This window comes from Schistocerca piceifrons, chromosome 3 (assembly GCF_021461385.2).
Source record: "Schistocerca piceifrons isolate TAMUIC-IGC-003096 chromosome 3, iqSchPice1.1, whole genome shotgun sequence".
NCBI lineage: Eukaryota > Metazoa > Arthropoda > Insecta > Orthoptera > Acrididae > Schistocerca > Schistocerca piceifrons.
Window position 1 is genome coordinate 957,673,655 of NC_060140.1, and position 19,129 is coordinate 957,692,783.

Here is a 19,129-nt window from a genome sequence, read left to right on the forward strand (position 1 = left end):
AATTGTATGCGCTAGTTCACATATTGAGTGTTCCATTTGCCATCGGCACTGAGAGACTAAAAGCAGCACTGTCAGATCAATCTGGATCAGCCTATAAGAGCCGCTTTGTGTGTTCACTGTGTGGCAGAAGCTTTGAGTGATAGTCTTGAGCACAAGCCTCGAATGGCTGTTTGCAGGAAAATCTTTTAAGTATTCGCGAGGGAGATTATGGTTATATTTGATTTTCATTTAATAAATTTGAACTTTAGTGTGGATATAAGGAAAATCTAGCAGGATAAATGATATATTGCCTTATCCATTTCAGTTTTGCAAGGTTTTGTTGCCACCTGTATTCCAAATTCACATGTTGACTGGACCATTAGACTGCCTCACTTTTTAGATGAGCAAAAGTATTTTCGACTAGACTCACCGGTGTTTGATATAAACAGGGCCTGCTAATAATGGAACTTTGGTAGAATTTTGAATCAGAACTGTGCTAAGTGCTGAGGAAAGAATTTCATTTCTCTAAGATAGCATCATTGACAGTACCAGTTGCGGACTACTTGTTCAGAGGCAAGTGTAGGTCCTGAATCTGAGGCACCGACAATTCTACAACCATGTAGGCTGCAGATTCCTTGACTTGAGCTGTAGGATGGTGGGGTTTTGGATTCCACTTAATACACTTAATAGGCGGAGGTCCATTACACACACGAGGTGGTTGTATGGATATTGGGCACTCTGTGGGGTGGACTTTGTAGTTTTTTTAGGATGGAGGTTCTTGCGAATGTGCAAAAAGGAGAGTGGGGATATGGTTTTTGGTGGAAAGGGGGGGAGGGTGTGGACAGATGGGGGGGGGGAGGGAGGGGGGGGGGGGGAGAGGAAGATGTGTTCCTCTACCGTCAACAAGCCAGTACTCAGTTCAATATCAGCTTCACTATAGTCAGCTGTTCTGTACAGTCGCGCAATTGGCAACTCTGCTCAGTGTGCACTCTCTCTTTCCCGACCCATTGTTGGCAGATACCAGTCCTTCCATCAGAGAGGGATACCATTGCTGCCCAGCGACTTATTGAACCAGAGCAGTGCCAACCTCAGTATCAAACGGAAAAATGGTGCCACCCTTGACACAGTCCTTGATCGGACTGTCAGGGGTCAGATGTGGGTGGCTCTTTAAATTCTCTCTCTTCTCTGGCATCAATATTGATTTCAGTGTTCTGTTTTTACCTCTCCTCCATACTTTCATAATTCAGGTAAATTTTTAGCTGATGGTACTAATTCCAGATGAACTCTCTTGATTGAGGGACAGATGACTTCGTGGGTTAGTCGATTAACCCTGAGTCAACCATGCTTTCTTCTTTTTTATTGTATTTATAAGGATATTTCACTGCCAGTGACCAGAAGAAGTAATGAAGTTTACAGTTTGTATTGTTGGCCAGGCAAATATCCATGAGCCAATCATCATATTATGTGTACTTTTTCAAAATGCTATTGCTTCGGTAATAATGCTCATGCTGTGATGAATTTTGTAAGTTATAGAGGGATGAAATTTTCCGTGTGAGAAATGTCATTTAATTGCTTTGTCTGTGTATACAGGTAAAGCCATCTCTGGATGAGGCATTTGTGGTTCAGGAACAAAATGTTGCCTTGAATTTCATTGGTACAAGAGGAGCGCGACCTGGTGTCACTAAAGAGAGGCGTATAAAATACGCACGAGAAATTTTGCAGAAAGAAATGTTGCCACATGTAGGTGTGTCAGATTTTTGTGAAACAAAGAAAGCATATTTCTTGGGGTAAGTATTAGAATCAAATTTTAGTGTTTTTGAATTCTACATTGACTTTATTACTGCTTTAACACTCCGGTTATCAGAAGCATTTATTTTAACTATTTACTCCATTTAAAAAAAGTTTCCTTAAAGAAAATTATTCACATTGTAGAAAATAGAATCCTTTAAAGCTCAGGTATCAAGTCAGAAACTGTTAACTTGCATGCACTGTAAAATTGACGTTCTAATTACTGGAGTCTTCTACAACACATTCACATTTATATTTAAATGGAAGCTTACAGGTTCCACATGTGAAATTGTTATTGAAATTTGGGCAGGCTTGTTAATTGATCATTTTGCAAAAACAAAAATTTCATCCTTGATAACCCATTTTAATTGAAATTAATTTTACTTTACTTCCAGAGCTGTCTTAACTATGTGTGACATCTGATTATTTACAGCTACATGGTGCATAGGCTGCTTCTAGCGGCTCTCGGTAGACGTGAGTTGGATGATCGTGATCACTACGGTAACAAGAGGTTAGACCTCGCAGGACCTTTGCTGGCCTTCCTATTTAGAGGGTGAGAAATGCTTTTTTTACTGGCAAGATTGATCTTGTTTTTTTTTTTTTTTCTTTGACTGGAGTTTCCTCATAGTCTCAATATTCTGGTTTATTGAGAAAATTATGAAACTGTGTATACGCCCCGGGAAAACTGTGGGAATTTTTTCATCTGGGAGAAAACCGGGAAAACGTGGCCTTGTTGATGTGATGGAGTCATTTTCAGTTTTGGCTGCCAAGTGTTCATTCCCAGTAATGTTGCTGATTCGCCGAGATATAGCCATAATGGAAAGTGGTATTTTGCTGAATGTGGGTGATGATGTTGGATCCGTTGTCTCTGCTACGTCCAATAGAATATTCTTTATTAACAGCCCTTCCATTAAACAGCTTGCCAACTCTTGCTAAATGTAGAACAAATTTATAACTACCTCGAAGAGTCCTTTCACAGCACCCTTCCACTTTTTTGCTCTAAAGTGGAGTCAAATAATACAAGCGAAAACAAAAAATGAAGACACATTTGAAAGAAATGGAAACAGACTTCAGTTCATTTTTGTGGAGCTTTAACCAAAATAAATATGCTAAAAAACTAGTAAAAACTTCATTTGAGTATGCAGAATTTTCGTCTGCAAGTATTCGCAGCTTCCTTAATTCTTCCTCTCTGGCATCCTCTATGATTTCACTATACATTTCTGAATGCAATTTTTTGTTGTGTCTTTCAGTAGACAACTTTCTTACACAAGTAATTACTGTACTACACATGTATTGTTAAAACTAACAAAAAAATGAAAAAGTTCCCACTTTGGTTTGAAGATGGTTTCAGAAATCTTGCATTTTTTGGAGCTGATTTTTCCATTCTTCTAGTAACTGTCCAGCACTTCTGTTTCAATGTTGAATAAGCCACCTTTCAACACACTCAACAGCTCACAGACGGCTTCACCATGCAAGATGAACTGAGGCGAATTAAGCCTAGTTAGACTGATGCACTGTGCACACATTCTCAGCCCTTTGCTTTGAATGCACGTGATTTTCTGTGTATGAGGGAGCCCTGGTCTATATGATCAGTTTCGTATTCATCATCTGATCCGTGCAGGACCAGCCTTTTCTAAATCATTCTTAATATTCTCTGAAATGGTCTAATAGCTCCATCCTCCCTCTGCCCACCAACTAGGATGTACTTCACCCAGTTATGAACGTGTAGTACGTTGTTATTAGTATTAGCACTATTGTGTTCCAGATGAGACAAACATCAGTTTGTCTTAGTGCTCACATTACTTTCACTACCTTGTTAAGTGCTTCTACTTGTAGCCTTAGTTCCACTGTGCTGTTCGATTTTTCTACCTTGATGAATTATACAAGGGTTGAATGAAAAGTAATGCCTTCACCTTCATTAATTGGGTTTGGATGGGAATATTTTAATAAATCACACAGAAATCTTCCTTACAATGTGATCTTTAATTGCTAATGTTCACTTTTCCACATAATCACCAGCCAGTTGGATACATTTCTGCCTGCAATGAAAAAGTTTTCTGAAGCAGTCACTGAAGAAGTCGACGCTCTGTTTCAGCAACCACAGTCTCACAGTTCTCTCAATGTCTTCATCAGAGGCATAATGATGTCCCTGCAGATTGTCTTTCATTATTGGGAACAGATGGAAGTCAGACGGTGCTAAATCTGGACTGTATGGAGGATGCCGTACTGTGGTGAGATTCAGTCTCTGAAGTTCTGCTATGGTGGCACGTAAAGTGTGTGCTTTGGCATTGTCATGCTCCAGGAAAACATTTCCCTTTTCCTTTTGGACCCTTGTTAGCCATCGTTTCAGAGTTCGCAGTGTATTGACGTAACATTCTTGAGTTTATTATTGTTCCATGATCAAGGAAATCAGCACGGATAACACCATCTGCATCCCAGAACACTGTAGCCATGATTTTTCCAGCTGAGGGCTGCGCCTTGAATTTCTTTTTCTGGGGTGAGTCTTTGTGTCGATATTCCAAAGACTGTCATTTCATCTCCGGATCGTAATGGTGTACTCACATTTCATCTCCTGTCGCAGTAGAATGGAGAAAGGCGTCACCTTCGTTCTCATAACGTGAGAGGAGTTACTGGCAAATTTAAAGTCTGTGCTCTTTCATTTCAGGAGTCAGCATCCTGGGTACCCATCGTGCACAGATCTTTCGATAGCCAAGTAGAGCAATAATGTGACCCATACGTTCTTGTGAAATGCTGATTGTGCTTGCAGTTTCTCTCTGAGTGATACGACAATCGTCCGGAATCAATGTCAACATTTTGCTTGTGAAACTCGTTGGTTGCTGTCGCAGGACGTCCAACTCTTTGTTTGTCCTGAATGTCAGATGTTCCCGCCTAAGCATCTTTAAACTTACTTGCCCAACGATGCACAGTACTCACATCAACACAATCACCACAAACTGCTTTCATTCTCTGATGAATCTCTTTTGGGGTGACACCTTCTGCTATCAAGAATTGAATGAATGCACGTTGCTTAAATCGCATTGACCAACTGTCTGCACAGGGTTCCATACTTAACACTGCAACAACACAACCGTTCAATGCTATGGCTTCCCGCCAACTGGAGATGTAGAGAATAGGCTAAGGAACAAGCCAGTATGTGCCGTATACCAATGCTGCCAACTGTTGAAGAGTTACAAAGGTGAAGGAATTACTTTTCAGTCAACCCTTGTAGATCAAATAATTTCCTTTTACTTGGTATTTTCATATATGATCCCTGTCAAATTTTAATTATATCGCATTTCCTCCGTGTGTACTGTACTCTTTAAGTTTCTGTATTGTACCCATGTTATCATAAAATTTGGTTATTTAGCTAAGTCTGTCTGGCTTCATTTTCTTTATGTCATAATATTTGTTTTCTATTTTCACTGTATATTGGAGGCTCAGAAGCTAAAGTGTTAGATTAAACCCAATGTCTAAGATCATAATCCCCAGTCGGTCCCAGAATTTTGGCCAGTTATCGCTGGCGGTGTTTGCTAATATGAAGAAAGAAGAGCTGTGGTTTGAAGTCAATTTCAAACTGAAACTTAAGTCAGTCCATAGGTGAAGAGGAAGGCAAGGATGTGAGACCTCTAATAGGATGATGTGTGGTAAAACACTGTACTGTTCAAATCAAGCTGCAGACTGTTGGCAGCTTCACTATATTTGTGTACCACTGACTGCTACTGTGACTTCTTTAGAATATTGTCCAATATTGCAATAAAGTTGTTGGTGGTAGGTCTGTGTTACTGAATAGAAAAAGGGATGTATTTTCTTTTACAGGCTTTTCAAAAATCTGATGAAAGAGGTGCGCATGTATGCCCAAAAGTTTATAGATCGTGGAAAAGACTTCAACTTGGAACTGGCTATCAAGACAAAAATAATCACAGATGGGCTGCGGTACTCTTTGGCTACTGGCAATTGGGGTGATCAGAAAAAGGCTCATCAGGCTAGGGCTGGAGTCTCTCAGGTAAGTTCTGTTGTTTGAATTTCAATTACACATGGGATTAGCCATCAGATTTTCATAATAGTACAGCCTTTGACATTTCTCATCCATCTGATGTCTCCTAAGGTGACAAACAATCAGTCACAACACGTTTCCTGTTACTCTGGCAGACATGTTTCATGGGAGCTGCTGTGTGCATAAAGCACTTACTTCTTTTGAAGTCTCAGCTGGTGTTTGGTTGTTATAACAGATGTAACACAGAGTTTCTTCGTAATGCCACTTGCAAAAGCAGCAATCATTGACTGTAATAAAATTTTCTACATACGTGGCTACTAATTGGTGTGTTTCCTGGTACAGTCCATTAAAGAGAACAGAGGGATGGCATTTAAGTAATTTATTAGAGACAACCAACCTACCCGAATCTTGATGCTGTACTTCTCCTTGCAGCTATACTATTAATAAACCAGCTGTTTCATTTCTGACAAATACTGTATAGCATCACATTTTGTATGACAATAACATGATCTCTGTACTTATGTTAATGAATCATAATTTCCACAAGTAGTACACAAAATTTTCTAGCGGATCCTACCTCCAACTGGCTTTGCAGTTTATTGAAATTCAGTTCAAAATTTTTGAAAGCTCTTGTGATACCTTCATTTGTAGGACAGTATCACACACATGCACGCACACGCAATGGGAAAGCGGAAAAAAAGTTGGTGTCAGTCCTTGAGAGCAAAGCAAAGAATTGATTCAACCAGTAATAATATGCTGAAAAATATGTCATTACTACAATTACAGTAGCTGTTTGAGCGATGCTTAGTAACAACAGGTGCCAGTGAGAGACACTATGCAATATCAGGGTGTATACGACCCAGGACAACAGGGGGATCCGGGTTGGGAAAAACCCCGGAATTTTTCATTGTTTTCATTTTCAGTTAAATTTTTTTTAATTTTTACTGGTAAGAACCGATACTCTAACAAAGGATATTACTGTATCCCACTATTGAGGAATAATACTGCAGCAATAAAACATGAATGAGAGGACAAACGAAAATAAAACTTAAATTGCAAAGGAAATTTGCCATATAAAACAATAAAACACAGTGCTCATACAAACGTTTGCCAACAGAAAAATGTGTCAGACTTTAGGAAGACTATGCAATGCTTCGTAACAACAAATTGCCTCTGATGAGCATGGTGTCACAACTGTTTGCATTAGATTCATTTTAGCAGTTACTAGTGAGATAATGCACATGTGCAGTTGAGTAATGCCTTCTCCCGCTTCTGGCTTCAGAAATGTGGCTATTGGCTGTGTAACCAGTCACAGCCAGCAGCTAGATGCTACTGGGAAAAAATTTTACTGACACACCAAAACTGCCAGATTCATGCATGCATAGCAGGCCTGGATCTAGGAGGTGGGGGGGAAGGGGGTAAGAGGGGGGCAAATTCATATTCTTGAGGGGGGAAAAAAACCGTGTTACACAAAGCGCCAAGCATCCAGCGCACATTGGATTCATATGACTTTCAAACACATTCTAAATTGGTTTCTGAATGAATGATTTGTGAATGCGTGCATAGTGTACGTGATGTGTCTGTCGGGGGAATCCTCGTCGCAACTAAAAATAAACTTTACTGCAGACAAAAGCAACTATAAGAGCTGAGCGCAGTGAAGCCGAAGAGATGAATACCAACCACTGTCTGATTATGTGGTTGACTGGGTTTGCGAATGATGAGCGTTGTTATAATAACCAGTGAAATCCATAAATTCAGACTACCAGAGTGGAAATAAACGACTAACAGGTAAGAAATATTATGTATGATCTTCACGGTGTATCCAAGAAAATGAAATTTTGGTAGAAAAGTTTTGGCCAGATCGCTATAATAGTAATGACCAGTTGTGTAGTCTCTGGCTAGCAGCCGCTTTAAGTTCTATTCTGGAAGTAGCGCAGAAAACGTGTTGTACGAACATGTAACAACGCCTAACCGGAGAATAATGGCAGGATAATTAAACCAGCGCTCCTGGCAGAGTTAGTGAAGTTAACCAGCGAATAAGCTTTGACATTGGCAGTAGTCGTTACAAAATTAGTGATGACAAAACTATTAGAATGAGGAAGGAGAAAAACAAGGACATCACACAAATTATGGAAGAATATGACGATTCCGTATATGTATAAAAATTTCGTACTACTACTTTTCGATCTATTACTTGAGAAAGTGGAGCGTGTGAATGAAGTGTGAAACTATTTTCTAACATAAATCTTTTTGCTTGTACTAGGCCTAATAGGCATTTGATATTGGTACTTTGTGAATTTTATTCTGTCGTGTTATAAAAATGACCATTTGTGCCACAACAGCCTCGTTTATTTGGTGTGTGTTACAATTGCTGCAATATTAAAAAGCCTATTTTGTTTTATCTAGGAGACAGGGACAAAATAGACGTAATCAGATCCAGAAATCACACCAGTCTTGGGTCCCATTTGTATTAACAAGTTTTTCAGTATTAGGCAACGACATTTCAATTTTTCATGTAGCAAAACGTTTGACGAGCTTTGGTAAGGTAATAGATTCTTTCACAGAAAGGAAAGCTGTAGCAAGATTAGAGAGAAAAAAAACTCTAGGTGCTAAGGATTGAAGAAACGGGTACTGTCTTGCTTGTCCCTTGTCTTTACTGGTGTTACGTATCCCACATCTAATTTTATGTCACACAAAGCAGCAAGTTGTTAGCTAATAGGGAATAAAGAGTACAAATTTTCTAAAGAGTTCTAGTTTACAAATAATCCCATCCAGTATTAACTGTGAGAAAAAGAGGGGCAGGATGTAGGAGAGGCACTACAGGACATTTTAATTTCCACTGTCCTGAATATAGCTTGATGGCATCCATTACAAAATGTACATGTCTCAATTCCACAGAGCGAAATACAATGACTTGCAATAGAAGAATGCTGTGTGAAGAGGCACAGCACTGCACTTTGGCACACTTAAGACCAAATAACGTGTCATACATTTCCTCGAACATATATGTTTTATGCATCAGACATCTTCAGAAAGATGTGTGCTACAAAATGAAAATATTTTTGAAAATTTGATTTTTTAAAATTTTTTACTCTTTATCTCCAACGCTCGAGTGGGAGGAAGGGGGGGTGGGGGCACCACTATCTAGTATTTCTAGTATTACTCCAGTTCGGAAACATCATAGATCCGGGACTGATGTGCAAGAGCAGTCTGAGTTATAGTGGTGAAGTGGGTAGACTCCATGTGACCTGTGTTTACATTTAGTGATTTTGCTGTTTCCTCTTCGTTCACTACTCTCATGTCAAATGAAAACAAAACGGATTTCTGTGGCCGGGTGCTATCAAGTGAATTGAAATATATTCACATAGTTACAGAAGGCAAAAATATGTTATTAGTTTCAGATTTTATTTTATTTCCATTTTTCTGACGGTCAAGCATTAATCGCCTTGCAGAACAATGAAGTTATTTTGTCGATTTGCTAAAGAAATTATCTTTTATTAATCCTTTCTGCTGAGGCAGTTAATATATTTGAAACTAAGTTTATAATTCCACACTATTGGCTAGTTTCAACTGTTCGCTGCATTTCAAGTGCATGTTTTCATTTTCTAGCATGTATCATAAATAACCAAACATGAGATAACATAGTACTGGTGTTCCCGAAAATCACAATGAATAACTTAATATCAGGTTGAGGCCTACTTCATTGGGAATCTGGACATATGAATGTGCACATTTTAGTATGAGTCATGAAATTCCAATGTTCTTGGAGTATCCTCTGATGTCTTGTTTCTTTTATGACATAATGTAAGATCTTTCAATGTTTTACGCGTACGAACATACGGGCCTCCTACGTCATCGTAGCTGCCCAAGTGCGCTGGCGCCTGTTATATGGCGCTCTATGGCAACACAGAGCGTTTTACTCTCATTTAAAAATCAACCTTTTGATGGTGAGCCATTTAGAAGAATATGTCGCTATTAAAAATTTTACTGGCTCATTTGTGTGATTAAGATAGTGTAATACTCGCATAAAAGACCAACATTATATGTGAAAGCTTAACTTCTCTTGCAGCGTATTAACCTTAGAGACCATATTGTATGTGAAAGCTTTGCTTCTCTTGCAGCAAAATTATGTATATTAATTTAAACCATTAACTTTTCCTGTTTTTGTGTTCTCGTTCCTTAACAGTGATGTTGCTAATGGTTGACATCACGTGTCCTAAGCTCTGAATATCCGCTGTCATCGGCTGGCGAGATCATATGACATGACCTATGACTAGCTTACAAAGGCGCATCTCAATCTCGATTTCAGTGCTTTGGAAAGTAACATGCCCTGTTTGGTGGAATTCGAATTTATACTTTTGTAATACGAAAATATGCAGCGTACATGTTGCTGCACATCAAAGATCTTTCCAAAACGTGTTGTTTTCCCTGAGTTTCGTTTTCTAAATCACTGGGAAATTTTACGCCCATGTATAAAACCAGAACTATTCAAAGGATTGGTAAGTTATACAGTTCAGAGAGAAAATATACTGTCAGTTAGCAGGGAAAAACTGTTTTCACCCGGGAGAAAGTGTACTTTTAACTGGGAAATCCGGGAATTTTTTTTCCTTGTCTGCATATACGCCCTGAATATTCAACACATCAATGTCAAGTTATTTGTGCTAAAAACCTTGGGATATTACAAACATATTTTAGCGGATGTCTTCAACCCGTGAAACTTTGTCTGTAAAATTTGTAGCCTCTGTCATTCACCATTAAACCTGTCGAAACACTGTTGTTGATTATTCATACATTTAACCATGTGATGCCATGCAGTTTTAACATTTGGTGGCATGTAAAGTGATGCGTAATTTTCTACATAACTCAATTAATGGGTGTAAAATGTATTTGAGATATTTATGCAGTCACCAGGCTTTTTCTTTTTTATGGCTCCTATTTACTAAATCTGACATTTCATTTTTACTCTTCCCCTTTGATGAATACTTAAATGTTTGTCAGTCATTTGACGTCACTGCTGGATCAAGAGTTTCTCTATACTTCTCCATGTCTCGTGGTCTTTAGCTGTATGCATCCATATTGCACTTACACATTTCCTAATGTCTTCCACTATCTACAGTTATATTGCCACCTCAGTCTGTGCTTCTCTCTTTGAATCTGCGTAGTATTTCCTTGCTTCATGTACCTGCCATTCTCCTGCTTACATGTCCAGTTCACTTCCATTTAATTTTGTTGCAATTGTAATTACACGTTCTACTCCAGTGTTCCATTTGTTTGCCCATTTCTTTTTTCTTGACTCTCCATTGTGATTCTAAACAGGTATGTATCCATTGCTTGCTGAGCAAACTTCACTTTTGGAATGGTTTTCATGGCAAAATTCCATTTGCCTCTGCCACAAATCAAAACTGGTTGATCTTTCATTTTCAAATATGTAGAAAACATTGTTTGAAAAACTATATGTAGATTACAGAAAGGACTGTAGGTCATTCCTACTCTTCTTGATAATTCAGTTGTCTCACATTTTTCTTTTGCCTGGTTAAGGATACAGAGGCTTCTTGCAGAGCTCTGGAGAAAAATTTTGGTGAACTGGAACCCATGTTAATTTTTTCCTATGGATAATTGTAGAATTAAATTCAATCTCCTACATAATTATAGGCTGAAAGCAAGCGAAAAACTATAGCTGTTACTTTACCCAAGGGCATGCAACTTTACTGTGTGGTTAAATGATGCCATTCTTTAAGGTAAAATATTCAGGAAGTAAAATAGTCTTCCACTTAAGTCACTGAGCAAGGACTACTCGGGAGGATGTTATCAGAAGAAACAAAACTGGTATTCTAGGTGTTAGAGCCCTTAATCAGGTAAGTAGCTTAGTGGTAATGCAGGAATAGCTTCAATAATAAGAAAATAGAAATGAGAGTACGCTTCTGTGAACAGTGTAGTGGGTGTTTCTATCATAGCCAAGGTCAAACATTGTGCCAATGTTCAGCACAGTAATACAAATTTTTATGCCTACTAGCTCTGCAGATGAAGAGATTGAAAGAATGTGTGGCGAGTCGGAAGAAATTACTCAGGTTGTTAAGGGAGAGCAAAATCTGATGGAAGACAGGAATTGTATAGTGGAAAAAGGAAAGGAAGGAGAAATAGGGTACAGGTGGGGCAAACAATGAAGAAGGTCCTGCCTTGTAGAATTTTTCACAGAACTTAAGTTAATCATCGCTAGCACTTAATTTAAGAATCGTGAAAGAAGGTACTATATATATGGAAGAGACCTGGAGACATCAGAAGGTTGCAGGTTGATTATATAATGATAAGACAGATTTCAGAACCAGATTGTAAATTGGAAGACATTCCCGGAGACATATGTTGACTCTGACCAAAATTTATTAGTTATGAACTGTAGATTAAAACTGAAGAGATTGCAAAAAGTTAGGATACTAAGAAGGTGGGACGTAAATAATTTGAAACAACCAGAGATTGTCGAGTTTCCAATGGATGTTAGATAACAGTTGACCAGTAAGGGGAAATGATACAGGACAAATGGATAACTTTGAGAACTGAAACAGTCAAGGCAAAAGAGGATCAATAAGTTAAGCCAAGGCTAGTAGAAGTAGTGGGATATCACTGGAGGTACTGATTGTAATTGATGAAAAGAAAAAAATATAAAAATTCAGTCAGTGAAACAGGCAAAAGGGAATCCAGGCATCTCAAAAATGAGGCTGGCAGAAAATGCAAAATGGCTAACCAGGAACTGGAGGACAAATTCAAACCTTTAGAACCATGTGCAGTGTGGGGCAAATAAGTAGCTTGGAGAACAGAGTTCCATGATAGAAACAAACACAGCAGAGGGAAGGAAATACGGTAATAACCTGACTATAGCAGGTGTTGAAAATGACCACCACTCATCTCTTGGCACTTTTGGGCCCTGGTCAGCAAGTTGTTTAAGGCAGATCAAAGCTGGACTGCTGGAATTGCTACAATCTCATTCAAAATGTTCTGCCACAGTTCTTGAAGACTGTGAGGGCTGTTGTGATACACCTCAGGCTTGGGGGCTCCCCCACACAAAGTAATGGCACATTGAAAGCACAGGTGACTTGGGTGGCGAGGTAGGTCTGCAGCCAGACTGACCTCTGCTAACAACTGTGTCAGGCATGAAGTGAGTATAAAAGTGCCCGAAGGTTGAGCAGGCCGTATGTACAGTTATTCCATCCTGCTGGAAGTAACTGTAGGTCTTTTCCTTCTCTGTTAATGCTGCACAAATGGTTTCAAAATGTTGGCAATGTAACGCACTAAAGACAGCATCTGATAAAAAATGATGGGACCAATAATGCAGTGTGCAGACACCGCACATCAAACCCCCAACCTTCTGATTGTGTAGTGGCATTTTGTGGAAGTTATGTGGATTATCTGCTGCCCCAAACCTGTGATTCTGAGAGTTGACATAACCACTCAGGTGAAAACAGGGCTTCATCAGATATAAAGAACAGATCCATGTCAAAGCCATTCATTCTATCTTAGTGAACAGTCATTCGCAAAACTGGAGCTGCTGAGGAGCATCTGCTGGTTTTAATGCATGAACAACAGACGCTCGGAAGGGATGGACGTGCAGGTCCAGGTGGAGTATTCGCTTGCATTATTGATGTGATATGCTGGTCTCTTGCAGCAGGCATTGGTTTGATTTGGTAGGACTCTGAAAGATTTTCTGATGAACTGCAGCCATATTTTCTGGTGCGAGAAGACGTTTTAGAACTTTTTGACTTGTTCAAAACAGATCCTGCTGACGCCATTTTTAGACTAAGCATTGTGTGGCTCACTTTTCTGGCACGTTGGCAAAATTAAATTTCTCAGTAAACAACTGGCCACACCATTTCCATGAGTTTGTTGTCACGTAACTTTTCACAACAAACACAGGCTGCACCGTTGTAAATACTGTTGTCCCCTTTGCACTGCTCCACTTGCACTGTCACAGTCTGCACTATGCTCAGAACTGGTGTGGAATACATGACAAGAGTGTGGTTATATGCAGACATTCGTGTCCAGTCATATCCATTCTTTACGCCACTTCTATTTGCTTTGCCCTTTATAACTACTGGAAAGATAGACTCTGCCTATAGGAAAATTAGAGACCTTTGGAGAAAATAGAAGCAGCATGTGAATATCAAGCGCTCTGATGGAAAACAGTATTAAGCAAAGAAGGGAAAGTTAAAAAGTGGAGGGACTATATAGAGGGACTGTACAAGGGAAATTAACTTGAAGGCAATATTGTAGAAAGGGAAGAGGAAGGAGATGATGATGATGATGATGATGAAACTGTGAGAGGATTTTAACAAGGACTGGAAGACCTAAATCAAGACAAGGAACGTGGAGTAGGCGGCATTTCCTCAGAACTACTTATATACCTAGAAAAGCTGGCCAGTACAAAACTATTCCACGTGGTGTGCAAGATGTAAGAGACAGACACTATCAAAATACCTTTTGGCTTAAATAAGAATGTAGTAATTCCAGCACCAAAGAAGGAAGGCTAAGGTGGGGGCTATTAGTGAACTATCAGTTCAAGAAGTCATGGTTGTAAAATGCTTGCACGAATTATTTATAGAAGAATGATAAAACTGGGAAAAGTTGCCCTTGAGGAGATCAGTTTGGGTTCGAGAGGAATGTAGGAAGAAGCTAGACAATACTGGCCCTACAACTCTTATTTTAGGTCATCAGAGAAAGCTTTTGACAATGTTGACTGGAATACACTCTTTAAAATCATGAATGTACCAGGGGTAAATACAGCAAGCAAAAGGCTATTCACAACCTACACAGAAACTAGTTGGCACTTCAGTTGAAAGTCATGAAAGGGAGGCAGTGGTTGAGAAATGAGTGTGACAGGGTTGTAGCCTATGTCCGATGTTATTCAATATCTACTTTGAGCAAGCAGTATGGAAAACCAAAGAAAAAAATTGGAAAAGGAATAAAATCTTTATAACAGTCTCCATTTTATGTCATCCCTATGCCAACTCTAGTTATTTTGCTGCACCAATAGCAAAACTCATCTATTATACTGTCTCATTTCCAAATATATTTCCCTCGGCCTCACCTGATTTAATTTGAGAACGTTCCTCTGCCTTTATTTTAATTTTAATCTTGTATCTTTCATAGCCATTCTGTTCAACTGCTCTTCAAAGTCCTTTGCTGTTTGACAGAATTAAGAGTTCATTGGCAAACCTTGTTGTTGTGGTCTTCAGTCCAGAGACTGGTTTTGTACGTGGAAGAGGCCTGATGACACTGGAAGCTTTCAGATAGATTATATGATGGTAAACAGAGATTTAGGACCCAGGTTTTAAATTGTAAGACATTTCCAGGGGCAGATGTGGACTCTGACCACAATTTATTGTTTATGAACTGTAGATTAAAACTGAAGAAACTACTAAGAGGTAGAAATTTAAGATGATGGAATCTGAATATACTGAAAGAACCAGAGGCTGTAGAGAGTTCCAAAGAGAGCACTAGGGAACGATTGGACAAGAACAGGGGAAAGAAATACAGTAGAAGAAAAATGGGTTGCTTTAAGAGATGAAATAGCAAAGGCAACAGAGGATCAAGTAGGTAAAAAGATGTGGGCTCGTAGAAATATTTGGGTAACAGAAGAGATATTGAATTTAATTGATGAAAAAAGAAAACATAAAAATGCAGCAAATGAAGCAGGCAAAAAGGAATACAAACATTTCACAAGTGAGATCGACAGGAAGTACAAAATGGCTAAGCAGGGAGGCTAGAGGACAAATGTAAGTATATAGAAGCATATACCACTAAGGGCAAGATAGGTACTGCATACAGGAATATCAAGAGCTCAGATGGAAAACCAGTTCTAAGCAAAGAAGGGAAGGCAGAAAGGTGGAAGGAGTATATAGAGGGTTTATACAAGGGCGATGTACTTGAGGACAATATTATGGAAATGGAAGAGGATGTAGATGAAGATGAAATGGGAGATAAGATACTGCGTGAAGAGTTTGACAGAGCACTAAAAGACCTAAGTCGAAACCGGGCCGCGGGAGGAGACAACATTCCTGTAGAACTACTGATGGCATTGGGAGAGAGAGCCATGACAAAACATCTTCCATCTGGTGAGCAAGATGTATGAGACAGACGAAATACATTCAGATTTCAAGAAGAATGTAATAATTCCATTTGCAAAGAAAGCAGGTGGTAACAGACATGAAACTTACTGAACTATCAGTTTAATGAGTCATGGTTGGGGATGATCAGTTTGGATTCTGTAGAAATGTAGGAACATGCGAGGCAATACTGACCCTATGACTTGTCTTACAAGATAGGTTAAGGAAAGGCAAACCTACATCTCTAACATTTGTAGACTTTGAGAAAGCTTTTGATAATGTTGACTGGAATACTCTTTCAAATTCTGAAGGTGGCAGGGGCAAAATACAGGGAAGGAAAGGCTATTTACAATTTGTACAGAAATCAGATGGCAGTTATAAGAGTCGAGGGGCATGAAAGGGAAGCAGTGGTTGGGAAAGGAGTGAGACAGGGCTGTAGGCTCTCCCCGATGTTATTCAATCTGTATATTGAGCAAGCAGTAAAGGAAACAAAAGAAAAATTCAGAGTAGGTATTAAAATTCATGGAGAAGAAGTAAAAACTTTGAGCTTCGCCGATGACATTGTAATTCTGTCGGAGACAGCAAAGGACTTGGAAGAGCAGTTGAACGGAATGGACAGTGTCTTGAAAGGAGGATATAATATGAACATCAACAAAAGCAAAACGAGGATAATGGAGTGTAGTCAAATTAAGTCGGGTGATGCTGAAGAAATTAGATTAGGAAATGAGGCACTTAAAGTAGTAAAGGAGTTTTGCTATTTGGGGAGCAAAATAACTGATGATGGTCAAACTAGAGAGGATATAAAATGTAGACTGGCAATGGCAAGGAAAGCGTTTCTGAAGAAGAGAAATTTGTTAACATCGAGTATAGATTTAAGTGTCAGGAAGTCGTTTCTGAAAGCATTTGTATGGGATGTAGCCATGCATGGAAGTGAAACATGGACAATAAATAGTTTAGACAAGAAGAGAATAGAAGCTTTTGAAATGTGGTGCTACAGAAGACCACTGTAGAATAGAGGATAGATCACATAACTAGCAATTTGTGGCACAACTTGGCTAGAAGGGACTGGTTGGTGGGAGACATTCTGAGGCAGCAAGGGATCACCAGTTTGGTATTGGAGGGAAGTCTGGGGAATAAAAATTGTAGACGGGGACCAAGAGATGAATACATTAAGCAGATTCAGAAGGATGTAGGTTGCAGTAGTTATTTGGAGATGGTGAGGCTTGCACAGGATAAAGTAGCATGGAGAGCTGCATCAAACCACTCTCTGGACTGAAGACGATGACAACAACAACAAGGTTTGTTGATGATTTTGTAATTCTGTCAAACAGCAAAGTACTTGAAAAAGTAGTTGAAAAGAATGACAGTGAAAGATATAAGATGAAAATTGACAAAAGCATAAAAAGGCAGCGTAATATACTCAAATTGAATTAGTTGATGCTGAGGGAAATAGATTTGAAAATGAGACAGTATAATAGATGAGTTTTGCTATTGGTGCAGAAAAAGAACTATAGTTGCCTTAGATATAACATGAAAGGAAGACTGCCAGTAGTGATGAAAGAATTTCAAAAAGACGAATTTGTTACTATCTAATATAAAATTAAGTGCTAGGAAGTCTTTTCTGGATGTATTTGTTGTGGAAAGTAGCTTTGTATGGTAGTCAAACATGGATGAAATGAAAGGAACTTACACTGTCATTTGATTAAAATAAGGGATCAGTTGAAAGGCCGCATTCTGAGATATCAAGGAATCATCAGTTTAGTATTGGAGGGAAGTGGAGGGGAGGGGGGGGGGGGCAGAGGGTAAAAATTGTAGAGGGAGACCAAGATATAAATATAGTAAGCAGGTTCAGGTGAATGTCAGTTGAAGTTGTACAAAGACAAAGAGGCTTGCACAGGATACACTAGCTTGGAGAACTGTATCAAACCTGTCTTTGGACTAAAGAAGTGGAGGAGGAAGAGGAAGTATCAGGCTTTGGCATGTGTAATAGATGAGAAAGGGTTATAAAACATAATGACATAGTGATGGTTTTTTGTTATCCTATAAATTTTATATGTTTATCAGTGTCAATTATTATTTGTCTACTGAAAATATTAAAAAATCCTATATAAGATTCTCTTTCATGACAAGGTGCTGAATAGGCTTACATTTGCGTCAACGCTGTCCCATCTTCGTCGAGTGAACTCACCTATAGGACGAGATGGCAAACTGGCAAAACCCCGTCAGCTACACAATACTTTATGGGGGATGATTTGTCCAGCAGAGACACCAGAAGGTGCTGCTGTAGGTACGTATATCCTCACAGCTGACAATGGTGCTATTTGATAGTTTTGTCATTTTAAACAATTATGATTCATATGCTGTACATTGATGAGTCAAAACATTGTGATCACCTGCTTCACAGCTTCTTGGTCTGCCTTTGGAATGCAATACAGCAGTAGTTCTGCATGATAGAATGCATTGATAAATAAATCCTTAGTACGAATCTGTGGGTACCTGGTGCTAGATTTTTACACACAGGTCTGTAGTTCCTGCAAATTGTAAACTTGTGATTTGTGAGTGCGGAGCTGGCACCCTGTATCATCAGTGTATCATCAGAGATTTGTTCCCTAGAGTTCATATCAAGCGAGTTTTGTGGCCATGATATCAGCTTAAGTTAACTGTGATGCCCCTCAAACCACTGTAGCATGTTTCTTGCCGTATGACACACAATTATCCTGCTGGAAGATGCCTGCGACAATATTCCTGTAGTCTGTTGCTGTTAAGGTGCTGTAGATTATTATCCCAAATCCTATGCAAGCTCAGGTGAATGTCCTTTATTGTATAAAACTGCTCCCATTGCCTCAAGTCTGTGGTGCAGTGCATGCTTGGAGATTTCATTTCCTTGTGTTTTGCCGTAATAATCTGCCCTGTAGCAGTCAGTCACATCAGTGGCTTTCTTATTTTTCAGTCCATTTAATTGGTCAAATGATTCTTCATTCCTCTGGCCCTCTTATATGTTTCGTTTCCCACAACACAACCAAGTGATTTCATTCTTGTTGTGGGCAGTGGTTGTAATGCCTTGGCTCATACTTAAAAATTTAACCCAAGTGAATAGTCAAATAAGGATAAGTATTCAGATATATTATTAACAATGAATTATGTTTTGATTGTTCTATTAGTAAATTACTGCCAAACGCTATTATTTCAGAAAACACAAGTTTTATAGAACTGCAACACTTCAAAGATTGTACTTAGGATTCTTCAAACTCATAATTTGGGTCACTGAAAGACT

General features: G+C 39.0%; 1 protein-coding gene across 1 annotated transcript in view; it reads left to right on the forward strand.

The window, feature by feature from the left end:
* LOC124787721 (DNA-directed RNA polymerase II subunit RPB2) overlaps positions 1–19,129 on the forward strand; it is an 80,936-nt gene that overhangs the window by 22,056 nt on the left and 39,751 nt on the right. Inside the window, exons 7-10 of the mRNA XM_047254566.1 lie at positions 1,570–1,766; positions 2,201–2,320; positions 5,584–5,770; positions 17,986–18,142. Coding sequence (XP_047110522.1) covers positions 1,570–1,766; positions 2,201–2,320; positions 5,584–5,770; positions 17,986–18,142 — 661 coding nt within the window. The remainder of the gene's footprint in view (positions 1–1,569; positions 1,767–2,200; positions 2,321–5,583; positions 5,771–17,985; positions 18,143–19,129) is intronic.